Source organism: Pagrus pagrus, assembly GCF_965226575.1.
Source record: "Pagrus pagrus genome assembly, chromosome: 9".
Taxonomy (NCBI): domain Eukaryota; kingdom Metazoa; phylum Chordata; class Actinopteri; order Spariformes; family Sparidae; genus Pagrus; species Pagrus pagrus.
The window spans coordinates 18778800-18794120 of NC_140193.1; the positions used below are offsets into that span (position 1 = coordinate 18778800).

At 39.1% G+C, this 15321-nt stretch overlaps 1 protein-coding gene across 7 annotated transcripts in view; it reads right to left on the bottom strand.

Moving 5' to 3' along the window:
* Positions 1–205: 205 nt before the first annotated feature.
* mid1 (midline 1) overlaps positions 206–15321 on the bottom strand; it is a 29120-nt gene continuing 14004 nt past the window's right edge. For 6 of the 7 annotated variants that reach the window (XM_084361161.1, XM_084361158.1, XM_084361157.1 and 3 more), the window contains exons 3-11: positions 13382–13441; positions 8398–8493; positions 7082–7189; positions 4760–4908; positions 4553–4680; positions 2768–2911; positions 2043–2204; positions 1725–1932; positions 206–1304 (exon numbers count right to left, since the gene is read on the bottom strand). In XM_084361161.1, the coding sequence (XP_084217287.1) occupies positions 956–1304; positions 1725–1932; positions 2043–2204; positions 2768–2911; positions 4553–4680; positions 4760–4908; positions 7082–7189; positions 8398–8493; positions 13382–13441 (1404 nt within the window). In that variant the 3' untranslated portion in view covers positions 206–955. The remainder of the gene's footprint in view (positions 1305–1724; positions 1933–2042; positions 2205–2767; positions 2912–4552; positions 4681–4759; positions 4909–7081; positions 7190–8397; positions 8494–13381; positions 13442–15321) is intronic. The other variant, XM_084361162.1, reaches the window with a different exon arrangement.

A 15321-nucleotide genomic window follows, 5' to 3' on the forward strand; every position in this document is an offset into this window, starting at 1 on the left:
GTCAGAGCGAGTCCTGTAAAGCAACACTTTCTTCTGTGCTGGTGGTGTTTTCTTTTCACTGTGGTGTTGTGAGAGCGTGTTCAAGCTTTAATTAGAGATCAAGTATAAATGAGTGTAAACAAGTGTGCAGTGTATTAAATTATTATCTCACTGAGACACATTTTTAACCAGCAGTGCATCTAAAAAAAAGACGACGAGTCACACAGATAATCAAAAGACGTCATTTTTATTACATCTTGTCAGAGTTAAACTTAAATGTGAAAATTGTGCTGAGCTCTTGCTACAATGAGGAGATGAATAATCCCATAATGCTGAACTATACTCAAGCATTTACAGATAATAAATATTTGAACATTGCTGAGCTGACTGAAGTGAAACTGTTGTTAACTATTGTTATTGGATCTATTCAAGTGCTTTTCCTTTACAAAACAATGTCCAGGAAACATTTGCATTATGGTACAAGTGGCTTAAAAGTACATTTATAGTGACAACGTCTCAAAGTGCTATGATTTAAAAAAATCTTCCAAAACATTTAAAATAACCTATAATACAACCTTCCAGAAAAATTAAAGTCAAAGATTCCGCATGTCACTTAAAGTTTTATCATGACCCTAGCATGACTGGCAAAGCCTGAAATATGAATTTAGCAGTAAAAACAAAATATGAAGCCTATTTGAAAATATCTCAAACTGAAAGCAAACCCTTAAAACCATCCAGCAGTGTAATGTACATAAATGTGCAAAGCAAAGAAAAACATCAACAGATGCTTGTAAATAATTTCTTCAATAAATCCAATTAATTTCATCCTAAGCCTGATCAGAAATACCACCTGGGCCATTTATTGCATGTTGTTCAGTTACTGTTTCATTTTGACAACAGTATGTGGGCATCACAGTAAAGGTGCAGTCTGGTCTCTTTTTGGGTCAACAAAGGAAGTCCATTGATACAGGTCTGGTCAGTTGTGGTAGTCCGTTCCCTCTAAGTGATCAGGTATGGGCAGCCCAGTGAGGACTGTTAAACACCTGTTCCACACGTTAAACACAGGGCAGACTGGCTGAGCAAAGGCAATGTCAAACGTATACAAGTGCTGAGAGCCGACAGCATCGTAGAAAGACAGATATCCAGAGTCGTAGTCCAACAGTATTCCCAGGCGCCGCAGATGGGGTGATGGCTCAATGGGCATCTCCTTACTGTTGTGACGCACCACCCACGAGTTGTTGCATCGAGACAGCACCCAGGACCCAGAGTTTTTGCCGACCCACTCATGTTTTGGTGCTGACTTGTATGCAATGCCCACTGCAAACCTAGAAGCCCAATGGAGAATAAAAAAACAATTAGATTTCATAAATACCAGCAGATCTCTAGTATTGTAACTCCAATATTCAATGGTGTTGACTCTTACGAGCCAAACAAGCAACTAGGCATAAATAATGCACAAAAACAAACAAAAAAACTGCGTACTGTTCTTCTTTAGTTGACTGAAGAAGATCTAACTGATCATAATGTTGCACACCAACAGTAAAAAATAAAGACATTTAAAAAAAATCATTGTGGGAGCAAAATACAGTGTGCAGATTCTTGCCATGTACACAATTTCATGGCAATCTATCCAACACTATAATAATACCACATCCATTCAGATATTTCACTCTGGACCAAAGTAACAGACCGAACACTAAACATATCCTGCCATCCTAAGGGCCATGCTGAAAACTTATATTTACCATGTGCTTCCGCCTATGAGAGCTTCCCAGTAATGGCGGCCGCTGTCGATGTAGACGTTCCCTGTGACACCGTAGCTGCTGTGGCTAGAGAAGCGGTCCTGACTGTGGCTCTTCTTGGAAGACGTCTCGTCCCTCTCTACTGTCAGATTGTCATGGGACACCCTGAGCTTCCGGTGAGCTGACTTTGGGTCCAACTTGAATGGCTGACCTTAAAGAAAGAGAAATATAAAAGAATATTGCTGTTTTCTAATATGCATGACAATATTCTTGGATTATATTTTTAGAATAAATTCTGTGCAGTTGCTAAAGTTGACATACTGTTAGTCTTGAGTTTCCCTGGTTCACTGCTGCGATTTCCCGCCTGGTTTATGGCCTTCACAATGAAAATGTACTTGGTGCCACACTGGAGCCCGTGCACAGTGTAGTGATTCTGCTTGATGTTTGGTACAATCATCCAGCTGTCAGCAGAGTTACACAAACCTGCAGCCCAGACAGACAGAGTATCACTGACAAAGAACATCATGTTGAGTCACAAATGCTCACTTAGCATTTGAAGCCAAGAAGAGACACAATACAGCATAATTGTATGCAGTGTTTCAATCTATAGCTGCTATTTTGACTCATTTAATAAGTCTGCACAAGTGTGCTTGAGCACTGAGGCAGATGAGAATAAATTGCTTGATCGAGCATGTTGTGACCTTGTTAGAGCAATCAATTCAAACAGCCTGCTGCTCATTCCAACCCCAAGATAATATCGAGCTTATGATGTGCATCTGGATGTAAATCCGCTCCGACTGAGATGTTATTTTTTCCCCATATCCCTTCCTAGACACTGCAGTGTATTTTGCTAACATCTCATTACCCATAAGAGCCAGGACAGAGCTCCCCTCTGCTGCAGCTATTATGTTTGGATATTGTAACATAGCCCCAAAGCAATTTAAAGTCCTCCATTGAAAACCCTTTCAAATCCCTGCATCATTGTCATGTTTCCCCACCCCAAACATAATGCCGTACTCCCACTAGAGAGCTGCATATAGACTTACTGACAACGTTAGATTGGCTGGTGAAGATGGCGTACTGAAGTTCATATGATACAACAGAGAATTCGTCGTCTGATGTCCAGTGAACTGTGATCGTGTCGTATGAAGCTGTGCATAATTCCTCACGGATTGCTGGTGGATTTGGTGCTGCAATCCCAAAACAAAAGACAGATGCGGTTCTCAGACAGTAATGAAAGCAAACAACATTAAATAACAAACTAAACAACAGAAAACACAATGTGTTGCTCAGACCAGTGGTGGTATAAAGCCCCATCCATTTGTGTTGTTTTTATCCTGACGAGTGTAATTAAGCAGGGTTACAATTCCTCCTGCTATTATAGCTACAGCCCCCATGCCGAGTTAAACTCACGCTGCACAACGGGCGCCTGAGCATAAACAATCAAACCTGTTTCATTTAGTGGAAAATAAAGCTCAACTGTTTGTGAGCTTTTGTGTTTTCTGCCACTTGCTGACAAGCACAGTTGAAATATATTATATCAATGCCGAAGCCTTTAAATTATATGAATGTATTATCAAAGGATAAAGTGAGGACAATTTCAAATGGGTTGTTTGCTTGAAAAGAATTAGAGTGCATGTAAAAAACTGATCAAATGTCATCTGACGAACCTAATCGCCAGAATAAAATGTTGACCTTGTACATTTCTGCAAACTGCTGACAGGTTGAAACTTCTTGCAACGCTTTTTGACGTCTGGTTAGGTTTAGGCTATAAAAGAAATTGGTTGGGATTAGGAAATTATACTATTTTGACTTAAAGGTGTGTGTGGGATTTAGTGGCATCTAACAGTGAGGCTGCAGATTGCAACCAATGAAATACCACTCACCTCGCCCTCCACCACACTGGCCAACTAGAATGACTCTCACTTTACTCTCAGCATACCTCCACCAAGGCCCAACAGCCCCTTTAATTCAAGCAAGCCTAATTCAATTTCAAATAAAGCATATTTAAATCCACTAGATCCAGATTTTATTTTGAATGTGCATCAAATTGTACTCACTCATAGATACCAGCCTCTTAAATACACCCTATGTTTTTAGTTGAAAAATAAATAACAAAAAAAAATCCTTGATCCATCCCTTTATCCAGAGCCACACCAGAAGTTGAGGGGGTCTATTCTGGGCCGAGACCCATCCTCCATCCAAGTTTCTTGGAAATCCATCCAGTAGTTTTTGTGTAATCCTGCTCACAATACAACCGAGAAACAAACAAACCGACACGTGCGAAAACACAACCTCCTTTGTTGAGGTAATAAAAACATGAAAAATGCTAAAGGACGTCTCTAGAGCCATTGTTTGGTTTGACCATTCTGGCTGGTGAAGCAACATAGTGGACTACAAAAGGACCCACTCTAGATCCTCCTAAATCCCCCTTAATCCTACACACTGCACCCTCAAAATACCAGGATTGGTTGCCACAAAGAAGACTGGAAAATGTCTCAACTTCTTGCTAAAAATATGCAGGTTTTTCAGTTGAAACAGGAAGCAAACAGTGGTCTCAACCAGCTGTCTCGTCTAGCTGTCAGGCTACCACCATCCTGTTCTCCTGCTAATGAGGAAGTCAGCTCACATGTAATCTGAACGTAATATGATACATAGTCTAGAAATGTTGATATAAAACCACTGAAACATACAAATTCAATCTATCTGTGGTTTGCAGAAACGTACAATGCCAACATTTTATTCTGGCCACTGGCCTGCATCTGGCAGTATACACAGAGAGATTAGCACAATGCAATATGGTGTGCTTAACTTGTAAGACCACCACTCACCTGTGAGGTAATCCAAGCTTTCTAACATTTTCTTCTCTCTTGTGAAATCCAGAGCAAAAGTATCAAAGGTGTCGTTCAAGTTAATTTCTGGTAACAGGATTTGAGATGATGCTGTCGCCATTGACACTCTGTAATGAAGAAGTGCATGATTAGATGGTGACAGTTTTATTCACCATATCAGTTGTTTGTTCACAGTTTCTCCCTCACCTCTCACAGATGTTTTTAGCTGATTGGAGGAAACGAGTCTGGTCTGTCTCTTTGAGAGCTATGTCGGCCTGAGTGATGAGGGAGGAGGACCTCTCGATGCACTGTTTGCAGCTGGCTATCTGCTGGGCTAGTTTCCTTAGCCGTATAGCCTGGGCACGAGAAAGAAAATGCATGTTCATGAATGAAAAGCTTGATAAATAACCCACAAATGCACTACCTACTGTACAAAGCACCAACCTGCCAGATGCTAGATTTGATTTAATCTCGCCAATTACAAAATCCTGCTGAAGAAAATCTGATTTAAACCTTTGACAATTGGATTTTTGAGTTGTCTAACACCCACAAGACTGCGAGCTTCAACCTGTTCTAAGAGCTATACTGGCATTGAGGGTGTATTTATGAAACACCCCTCATAACACTGCCATAGTAACCAGACCCTCCTATGTGCCTCGTTGGCTTAGTGGCTGGAAGCAACCTCAGAACCTGACAGGAGGCACAGGGCGAGGAAGGAAAGAGTGCTCCTCCAGAGAGGCTATCACAGGAAGCAGGGCTGATCTTACTCTGACACAGCATGCCATTGCCTCTCTAATGGCACCTAACAGGGGAAAAGGAAGGGAAACGATTCAAGTGGCACAGCATATGCACATCAAATGTATGGACACGGGGCCAAAAATACTAAAAACAAGCACGGTAACAATAAACTCTGCAGGCTGGTGAGGATTTCGGTGCAAACAGCTTCTAGGCTAAGCAACATGTTTACTATTAAAGATAGATTAAATAAGTAAACATTTCCTGATTAGAATGCAGTAGATTTAGAAATTCATCACTGTCAACTAAGACTTGCAAGCCTCAATTTGGGATATTATATGTGAGTTCAAAGAATGACACGCTCCCCTCTGTGTGTCAACTAAAAATGACAGCCATTGGGGTTTAAGAAACGAAACAATCTGTCAGAAAAACTCAAACATTTATAAAGTTTAAAAGAAAAAGGTTTTGAAGTTGAGTTCTTAAAGCCAGTCTACGTGGCTTTGATGGTAATTATGGATACGTTTTCCAAGATTAGTCAGTAGCTCCAAAGACATCATCATTTAGGTGACCAGACTGAGAGTGAACCGAATAAGAAACAGTAAACATGTCTCATGATGCAATTATGATGCAATCCAACGGATCTACATTTTACACAAGATAATGTTTTGTTTTTGTTAAACTTTCTAATAGGGCTAGGCTATATGGCCTTAAAATAATATATATTTTAGGCTATCGCTATATGATCGAAATCTCCTCAAAAGCACTTGATGAATGTTAGGATTAGGCGACAAAATCAAAAATCACAATACTTTTGACCAAATACCTTAATATTGATATTGGGACAATATTGTAGGGAAGACTGTTGGTACTTTTACAAAATATATTAACTCAATTAGATTCTTGATAAATAATCATCAGTGACGTGGATATAATAATTGAGTGGGTAAAAGCAAGTTTTAGAACAATTCAAAGGTCTAGAAGGTTCAGAAAAAGACATCATTGGCAAGGCCAAAAACACACATATACCGTATATATACAGTATATAAATAAATATGCCAAATAAATGATAAAACATTTTTTAAATTTAGATTTAGCAAGAGCATCCTTCTGTGTCGGCTACCATCTTTGTTTGGCTTATGAAAAGAATCGCAAGTTCGGAAATGGGTTAAACATATTTTTTTATCCATATTTCTTCATCCTAATCATCAGAAGCACCTTTGAGGATTCTGGAAATACCTTCAGAGCAGCAGTAAGTGATGTTGAATGAACAAGGTTTTTCAGAGATCACTGAGCTTTTATTTTTAGGAAATCGAATGCTGAGCTCAGTGACTCAAATGTAACATTAATACACGAGAGGCACAAACCGGGTCTGATCTGGGGCATGCTAAAATGTTGTGTAACAGAAGAACAAGTGGGGAAGAGAAATCAAGTTAGTGACATGACTTCAGTAATGGCAGGTACCCAGTGAGGGAGGCTGTTACAAAAAAACCCTGACTGAGTAAGCTTATGATTTATTGCTTATGGATGAAACTTTTTATCTGGAGGAAGAAAAATGCATTATTGATTCTGTCAGAAGTTAAAAAGCTTCACCTTTTAGAGTAACATTTTGAAGACATAAGACTTTTACTTAACAACAACAAAGATTTGTTACCACTGTATTCTCATAAGAGCAGCATGCTTTGTTGAGTTGTAAGCTGGCTTGTCGGCTGTGTGGGGTGGGAAGGTTATCAACACGCACAAGGTGATAAACAAACAAACAAAGGTTATCAAGGTAACAAAAGGTGACAACAGTACCTTTCCCTCCTTTATCTTGGTCGCTATGATTTGCCTCCGCTGCTGTATGATATTAATCAGCAGGTCACACTCCTCGAGCAGCTTGTTTTCCTGTCGCGACGCATTTACCTAGACAGGACAGAAATATAGATAAGAGACAGCCGATAACAGTGTTTTGAAATTCATCTGCCTTTTTTTTTTTTTTTTTTGCTGCACAACTGCAGGCACATTTGATTGAATTATATATTTTTAAATACATTACTGTGAGCACAGTTAATTTGATATAAACCCCATGTGACAGGAAAACCACATTAGAGGATAATTCTGCCTTCTCATGTTTGGCAGACAGTTGACCTTGTTTACAGTTTGTTTGTTTGTCTTCTCATCCTAAACACATGCATGATCACGACAAATCTAATAAACCTGTGGCACACAGTCATGAGTCATCTTTAAGACAGTAACAGTCAAATGTACCAAAACAAGACTGTTTGCTGACTTTTTTAAAATGTCAAGCAAGGACCATTTATAAATGTTTAATGAAATGAGATAATGAACCAAATACAAAACATTGTATTGTATTTATCCATACAATATTTTCAGGAGATCAATATTGAGGTATTTGGTAAAAAATATTGTAATGTCTGATTTTATCAACCAGTCTTGGTGTTTACGTCAATGAGTGGAGGTCACTGGATAGGTCACAGAGGAAAACGCTGCTTCCGGTTAAGTGACTTAAATTGGGGGCTAGGAATAGGTGGATAGCCTTAAAATACTGCAGTATTATTGTTAGACCATATCACCCTGCTCAAGGACATTTTTTAAATGTATTTGGTTGAGTCCGGTTATGTAAAACAGCTCTATTAGACAGTCTTGGCTAACAGTTAAGTGTCTATAGGATCAAATGACATAATTATGATCCTATAGGAATCGTGGGAATTGAGCAAAACTAATAAAGTAAACAAAGCGGGGGTGAGAGGGTGCCTTTTCCCAAGCTTTGACTGATGGGAAGCCCATAGTCTTAGCCCATAGACTGCTATATATTATAAATGCAACAAAATACCATGAACATGCTTTATTACATTCTACTTTATAGGTTTATTTCCAAGTCCATGCATTCATATCTGGTCTACGCTACTAGATTTTACAGCAAACTGTATGCATATTACAGACATGATTGATCTATACACTAATGAGCACTTAATCTTGTTGACATGATGAAAAGCAACTCACAGATACAGTAATTCATCACTGTGTTAATAATTTAATGAGTTGTTGCCCATGAAATGCCACAGATGCGAGGAGCCTGCACCTGAAAGGGAACAGATAAACAACCTCACCTCCACATGTTGGCAGGTTTGGATAAGTTTGCCCATCAGACTTTCCAAATCACTGGTCCTCTTGATTAGACTGCCTAGGTTGGAATCCAAGGCTTGCTGCAAAGTGAAATTGAAAATGAGTTATTTCGATGCACACTGACCCCCCGCATCCCACTGTAAACAGCTGAATAAATCTTGGAGGGGAGTGAGTTGAATGGGAACCTAAGGAGCATATCTGGCCCGGGTGTAATGGGCACACGAGAGGACACACAAGGCTGCCTCTGGATATGACTGGCCACATTTTTGGGCTCTGATGAGTGTGGAGCCTCGAGTCTCCCAGTGTGCCAGAGATCCCATCATACTGCCTGCTGAGGCCACGGAGCTTAGCAGAGCATCTGCCAGTGATTTGGACAAGTAAACCCCGGCTGTGTTAATCACTGACTCAGATCAAAGGCTTATGTTTCAAACTTAATCTCTTACTGTAATTGGGTAGCATGATGACGGTGTACTGTGGTAGTACAAAATATCTTCCGATAGTAAGTGTTAACTCTCCTTAAATAAAAGATTATTGTGTAATTAGATTTAAGCGTGCTATCCATTACTTAAATTCAAACAAAAGTGTTGTGGTGATAAAATTGAAAACAGAGGTGTGAATTGATTGCACACTTGCACCCAGCTATGGTAAATTCTTAATTATTCGTCTTGTATGACGCTGTAGGAAGCATATGTTTTTCACTGAATCAGATAAAAATGGAAAAATGCTTAAACAATGGACATTATGTGAATGGAAAATCACTCTTATTTCCTTATTGCTAAATCCGATTGCAAAACAGGATTTAATTAGGTCATCCACTGCAGGTATAGTACATGGCCCTAATATGCCTTCGTACGATGGATCTGTACTATTATGGTGAAAAAAACAATACTGACACAGCCTTGAAACCCTTGTAATATAACATTTGGTTTCAGAAAAATATATATAAATAATGTTTGAGAGGTCAACATTGTGAATGTGTGTACTTTCACATGTTTTTATTTGTGTTTTCTTCTATATTTTATATCATGTTGTTTATCTGTGGACAGAGAAGTGGAAGCTGAAGATGAATGGTAAATAATCCAAGGCGGATCTAATATTCAATTCTTCTCCATACGTTGAAAGCACAAATTCGCCCCTTCAAAAAAAGTTTCACAAATACCAGAAATATAACTGTGAGCATCATGCCTGAATTCACTTGATCAAAAATAAACTACTGAAAATAGTCAGAAGAAGAGAACAAACGGAAAACAAAAGGCCTGTAAGATGCAAGGCTTTTAGCAAATTGTCGGTAGACCTCTTTCAGGTTGGATGTTTCACATTATGATTTCATAAGGTAGGTGCGTCACTGTGTACTAAAATAGCCAAGGCTTTATTTCACCACTCTCACAGGTATTATTTATTTATATGAAGAAGGAAAGTGATGAAAGCCATTTCAGATTCTGGGCTGCAGGTACGGCAAAGGTGAGTACAAAACTTTTAAAATGGATGCATGAAACATTAACACATTAATCAAACTGATAGAGCCAAATATATCTGCTGACCTTTCTGTGTGTTGTACTTCTAAATCAGCCTAAAATGTGGCTTCTCCTGCAGCATTAATACCCCTCATGTGTTCAGGCAGCTCTCTCTAATGGAAATCTCTTTCCCAGAATCATTTAAACTTGATGAGAGGAAAGAATAGCAGCTTCCTTTTGTACGTGAATGCTTCTGGTCCCACACCTTTGCTTTGGCCAGTCTGCCTTCCTTCCTCTCGCAGTCCTGACAGGTCACTGTCAGGTCTCGGAGTTTTATCCTGTGTCAACATTAGAAATCGGATCCATTGTCAGAGTTTGTCACTTCATCCTGTGAACCACCGGCCCTATTACAGGTCTGGGATTTTTTACTTTGTCGGAGGGCTTTTCTACTGTCCAAATATACTCTGTTATCTACTATCTGTTTTTTTTTTGCCATTTTCTGACATTTTAGAGACCAAAGAACCCATCAATTAATTGGAAAACAAAATCGACCAATGAAAATTATCACTAGTTGCAGCCCTACTGTGTACTCTCATCTGATCATAATTTCAAATAAGGTTTGTTTAACTAAATGAAACAAACCTTGACCAGTCTCACAAAATATAGTATAGTAGTAGTTTAAATTATACCGTAATACAGTAGCTACCTGCTATGACAAGTCAAAATGTCAGCTGTGAAAAGATCTATTAAAAGACTCATCAGTCAGTGTGGGAGTGAATGCAGGTTTCAAACCTGTTTTACAAATTTAGCCTTCCAAGGAAACAATGCAGAGGCTGGATTCTGTTAAACAGGTTAGCCATACATTGTACAGCTGGTCTGCTGACTAGTACATTTTCATAATAGGTAAATTATAGCAGATGAAGAGGAACCTTCATAGTTGAGGATGTGCTGATCCTGCAGGACAAAGGTGCAGGTCCAAGGGACCTGCTGCATTTCAAACATGATGATTTCAAACATGATGTTCTGGTGTTCCTTCTGGACTTCTGGTAGCACTTTACGTTACAGTTTGATAATAACATGGTAATAGTGAATAATAAAGAGGTAATAATTTAGTGATACCATGTTGCAGCTCTGACTCAGGATTATTATAATTAAGTGTTTCAAGGTGTTAAATCACGGCATTCAACATGTAATCTGTCCAGTATTACCCATGAACCTGGTTTGAGCATTATAATATGGTAATTACCAATTTTGTTTTGACAAGAATTTCCATGTGATTTTGAAGGTATTACTCTGGTGGTAGGCTCTAATACTGCACTGGTATAACCATATTGTAGTTAGTAGCAGATTACCATATTGTTTCCAAAATATAGACAATTATTAATTATTTTTGCCATGTTGCCATCTTTAAATATGTTTACCCGTTATTACACTGTGATGTAAATTATAGTCTGATATTACCTGGATCTACCAACTATTAACTGGTGCCTGGTTATTACTACTGTAAGTATTACGTCTTTATTTTACCCCACTATTACCATTTTATTAACATTTGTTATGTGTCGTGCTGCTGGATTTTTTCAGGAACATTAATTGCAGGATTGTTTTAATACAAAGTCATATTAAAATATTGTGTTTGTGAAAGTGTTGAACGTTTTACTGCTTTGAAAAAATGCCACTATTAAGTCCACAGGGTTTCAGACTAACTTTTTACAGTAATTGCACTGGTGCACGCTAACCTTTTCATTTAGCTCGACCCAATAATCGATTTAATTTAATTTCTTACCACATTATTTAAATTATTTACATCACAGCACACTTAAGAAATTGTGATGACCTCAATTGTTTAAAAATAAAGTTTCAAAGTGTATAACAAACTCAAATGAATAAATCAAACTCAACCTAAAATATGGAGGTTTGGCAGATATTTAATTTATCCATTATCTGAAACCGCTTATCCTTTTCAGGGTCACGGGGGGGGCTCGGGCCGATCCCAGCTGACACTGGGCAACACCCTGGATAAGTCGCCAGTTAATGACAGGGCTGATATATAGGGCAAACAACCATTCACGCCTACGGACAATTTAGTAACCGATTAACATAACTTTTTTGCATGTCTTTGGGTTGTGGGAGGAAGCCAGAGTACCTGGAGAGAACCCACGCAGACATGGGGAGAACATGCAAACTCTGCACAGAAAGGCCCTGCCCCAGCCAGGTCTCGAAATATGGTTCTCTTGCTGTGGGGCAACAGCGCTAACCACTGCACCGCCACACTAATTTAATCATATTTAAATGTAGTGAAGTCTCCAGGAAGAAGATAAGCAACATTTGTTCAAAAGGAGCACCTAATAAAAATGTTAAGTCACATTTGACAGTTTTTTGGGTGCATGTGCGACCAAAATAGTAGCACCCTGGAGTCCATGTCTACCTACACATGATACAGTACATCAATACAGTATTTTTTAAATTGTTTCCAAGCGAGGATGTTTTTATTTGACATGACTCTATCTATTTTTTACTTTTTTTTTACTCACTCCTGGTGTCTTTTGTTGGGAAATGTGCATGTTCTTTCTGTGTTTACACAAGTTTCTTCCCACAGCTTAGAGCCATTTGACTCAAATTCAGTTCAAACTTGAAATGGCCTGTGAGTGTTTTTGTCTGTTTACATATAAGCCCTGCGACAGACTGGCAACCTGAGGTTTTTCCTGAGCATGCAATGGGCAAATAGTTATTCTCCCTTGCCTCCACTGCATGTTGGGATATGCTCCGGCCACTCCTCTGACCATAAAAGAGAATAAATTGAGATAAATGATGGATAGATACTAACAGATACAATGCCAGAGCAGGATCAGGTCACACAATGCCAGACTGAAGAAATTACTGCATTATACATGTTTGTGCACACATCCACACACACTCAGCCATTACAATGTCACAATATCCCTTTGTGTGGGAATTTCTGAGAAATGGGAGGCACTATGACTGTAAACATGTGTTTGGAAAAAACGGCAACTATGAACAAGCTCAGCTGCACGCCACCTGGGTCCTTTCCTGCGTGCCAGGAGAAAAAAAACAATTTCTCTCTAAGATGGGAATTGCTGTTTCCTTATGTCAGTTCTAACAATGCATCTACGTGTATGCAATATGAGGTCAACAAAAACACGTATTGGTAGGATGTTTCCCATTGTAGTGTGACATCAAAAGAGAAAAACAGATCATAGTGAGTAAGTCTTTAAGAAGATAAAGGACTCTCTTCATCTCAAGCCCAACACTCTGCTGTCGATTCTGAGATTGTGCTTATTAAAAGAGAAAAAACAGTACAATACTACTGCACAGACAAAACTGAATATTATAATTTACTACATGTCTCATTACCATGTGGCTGACCTGTTTTCACTCTCTGTCTGTTGTTTTTCAAAGGACAAATCCCTGGAAAAGCCTTAGAGAGGTTTAGGTGTTTTCCCATAACTAAATCTCTCCCTTAATGTGGAATCAAAGAAATGATGCTGATCACCTGGTCGGCCTCCTGGTGTGAACGATCACGCCCCACACAGAGAAAGCGGCCAGAAGGTTTCTGCACAATGACAGCATGATCAAACAAAGGAGACAAGTTAAGACTGGTCCTCGGAGCCATCTTTGCAAAACTGCTTGCATCCACGTTGTGACTAAGCATTGTGAAAGAGAGGATCGGGCACAAAAGGGTTTCCAGTGTAACCTGTGATACAGTAAACCCTCCCTTTGTGAGTCATGCATGGACACTGTCAGTGTTGGTGAACAACAAAGCAGGGCTTCATTTCTATTTCATGCAGTGGATGCAAGGCTACTCTCAGGATACACTCGAGGGTGAACTCAAAGCTCAAATAATAAAGACATGTTCCTAAGCTAAAATAGTGATGATTTGAGATAACTTACTTTTCCTAAATGTAGTTTCACACAGTAGGTCAAAGCTAACTTGCTATTTCCGTGTCAGAGGCTTCACAATAAAGCTCCACAATTGTCTTGACGTGGACTATAAAATGATCCCGTGAGGTTGCCTGAGACGAGATAGAAACCGACACTGTGACCTCGCTAAGCCAAAATCTCACTCTGATGATAGAAGCTGATTCATGTTTATAAAAGGAAAGAATACAGAGCCACCTTTTTAGATGCTCCAGCTAACAGCTTCCTCTCATGCCTTATTGATAAGAGCCCATCTGCTGAAAGTGAGCAGTTCCACTTAACCTAAAATAGTGAAAGCAGTCTCTTGCATTGGGTGTCATTCTATTTAAGCAGGAGAGGGAGACAGCCTCTTCCTCACTCCATTTAGATTATTTGTGTAAAGCTTATGATTCATTTGGTTTCAAGGATACAGCTGGCAGTTTTCTACATTTTTCATTGTAAACAAGTCCAATACTGAGATCAAAATCAAGCATCGAGCCCATTCTGAACATCCTTAACAACAAGTCATGATAAATATACTTTCAAGATACCTTCTTTAAACAACTGGGCTGTGTTGTTTCTCAAACAGATGTAAATAGTGTCTTAGTCTGCGACTTTTCAGCGAGTATTTACAGTTTATGTGGGACTGACTCAAAATACATAACAGTGCCCATGTTCATAGCAATGAGGGAACATGTCACCAAGTGCAACGGTGCGTCTCATTGATGTGTTTTTGGAAAACAATGAAGGTCTATGGCAAAGAGGAATATGCTATATCGAGATTTGGCTTCACAGACACACAGGTCTTTTCGTGGGATTTGCTGACAGTAAGAAATATATAGAATATCAGCAGACACACACATTATTGTAAAAGGAAGACATTTTAGAGGTAGCAGAGTATAGGTGTTTTATATTGTTTATTTAAGAGAGTTTACAGTATAGTGTGTGTGAAGTGTCACTCTAGATTTCCTTAAAGGAAGTCATTAACTACCCATACTAACTACCCATCCCGATTGAAAGTGAGGTGAAGTAGTCCACCAGACATTTCTGGAGCTTCACAGTAAAGCAGCGTTGCAGCTCCTGAACAACTGAGATGGAGGCTACAAAAACAACGGAAAAAAACATAAAATGGCTCCATACAGCTCATCAGATGTAATCCAAGTCTCCGAAAGTCCCAGTAGTCTCTCAATATGATTTTTAAAAAGTACAATATTTACACCCTATATGTGCATTCAAGCTTGTGAAACCACTTCAGACAGGGTGTGCGCTAACACTTTCAACTCTGCAGCTACAGTGAAGATTTCGGCATAAAAAAGGGTGAAAATAACATCTTTTCAAATCAATTTGGGATCTTGGGGCTTCCAGAGACTTGGATTACACTCGATGAGCTTTCCACATCTTCCCATCTACCTCAGTAGTTTAGGAGGATGCTGCAACACTGTTTTGTTGTGAAGCTCCAGAAACGTTTTGTGGTCCATACTTGTGTAACATGGGTAGCTTTAAGAACATTCCTAACATAACATTAACATTGGGTTA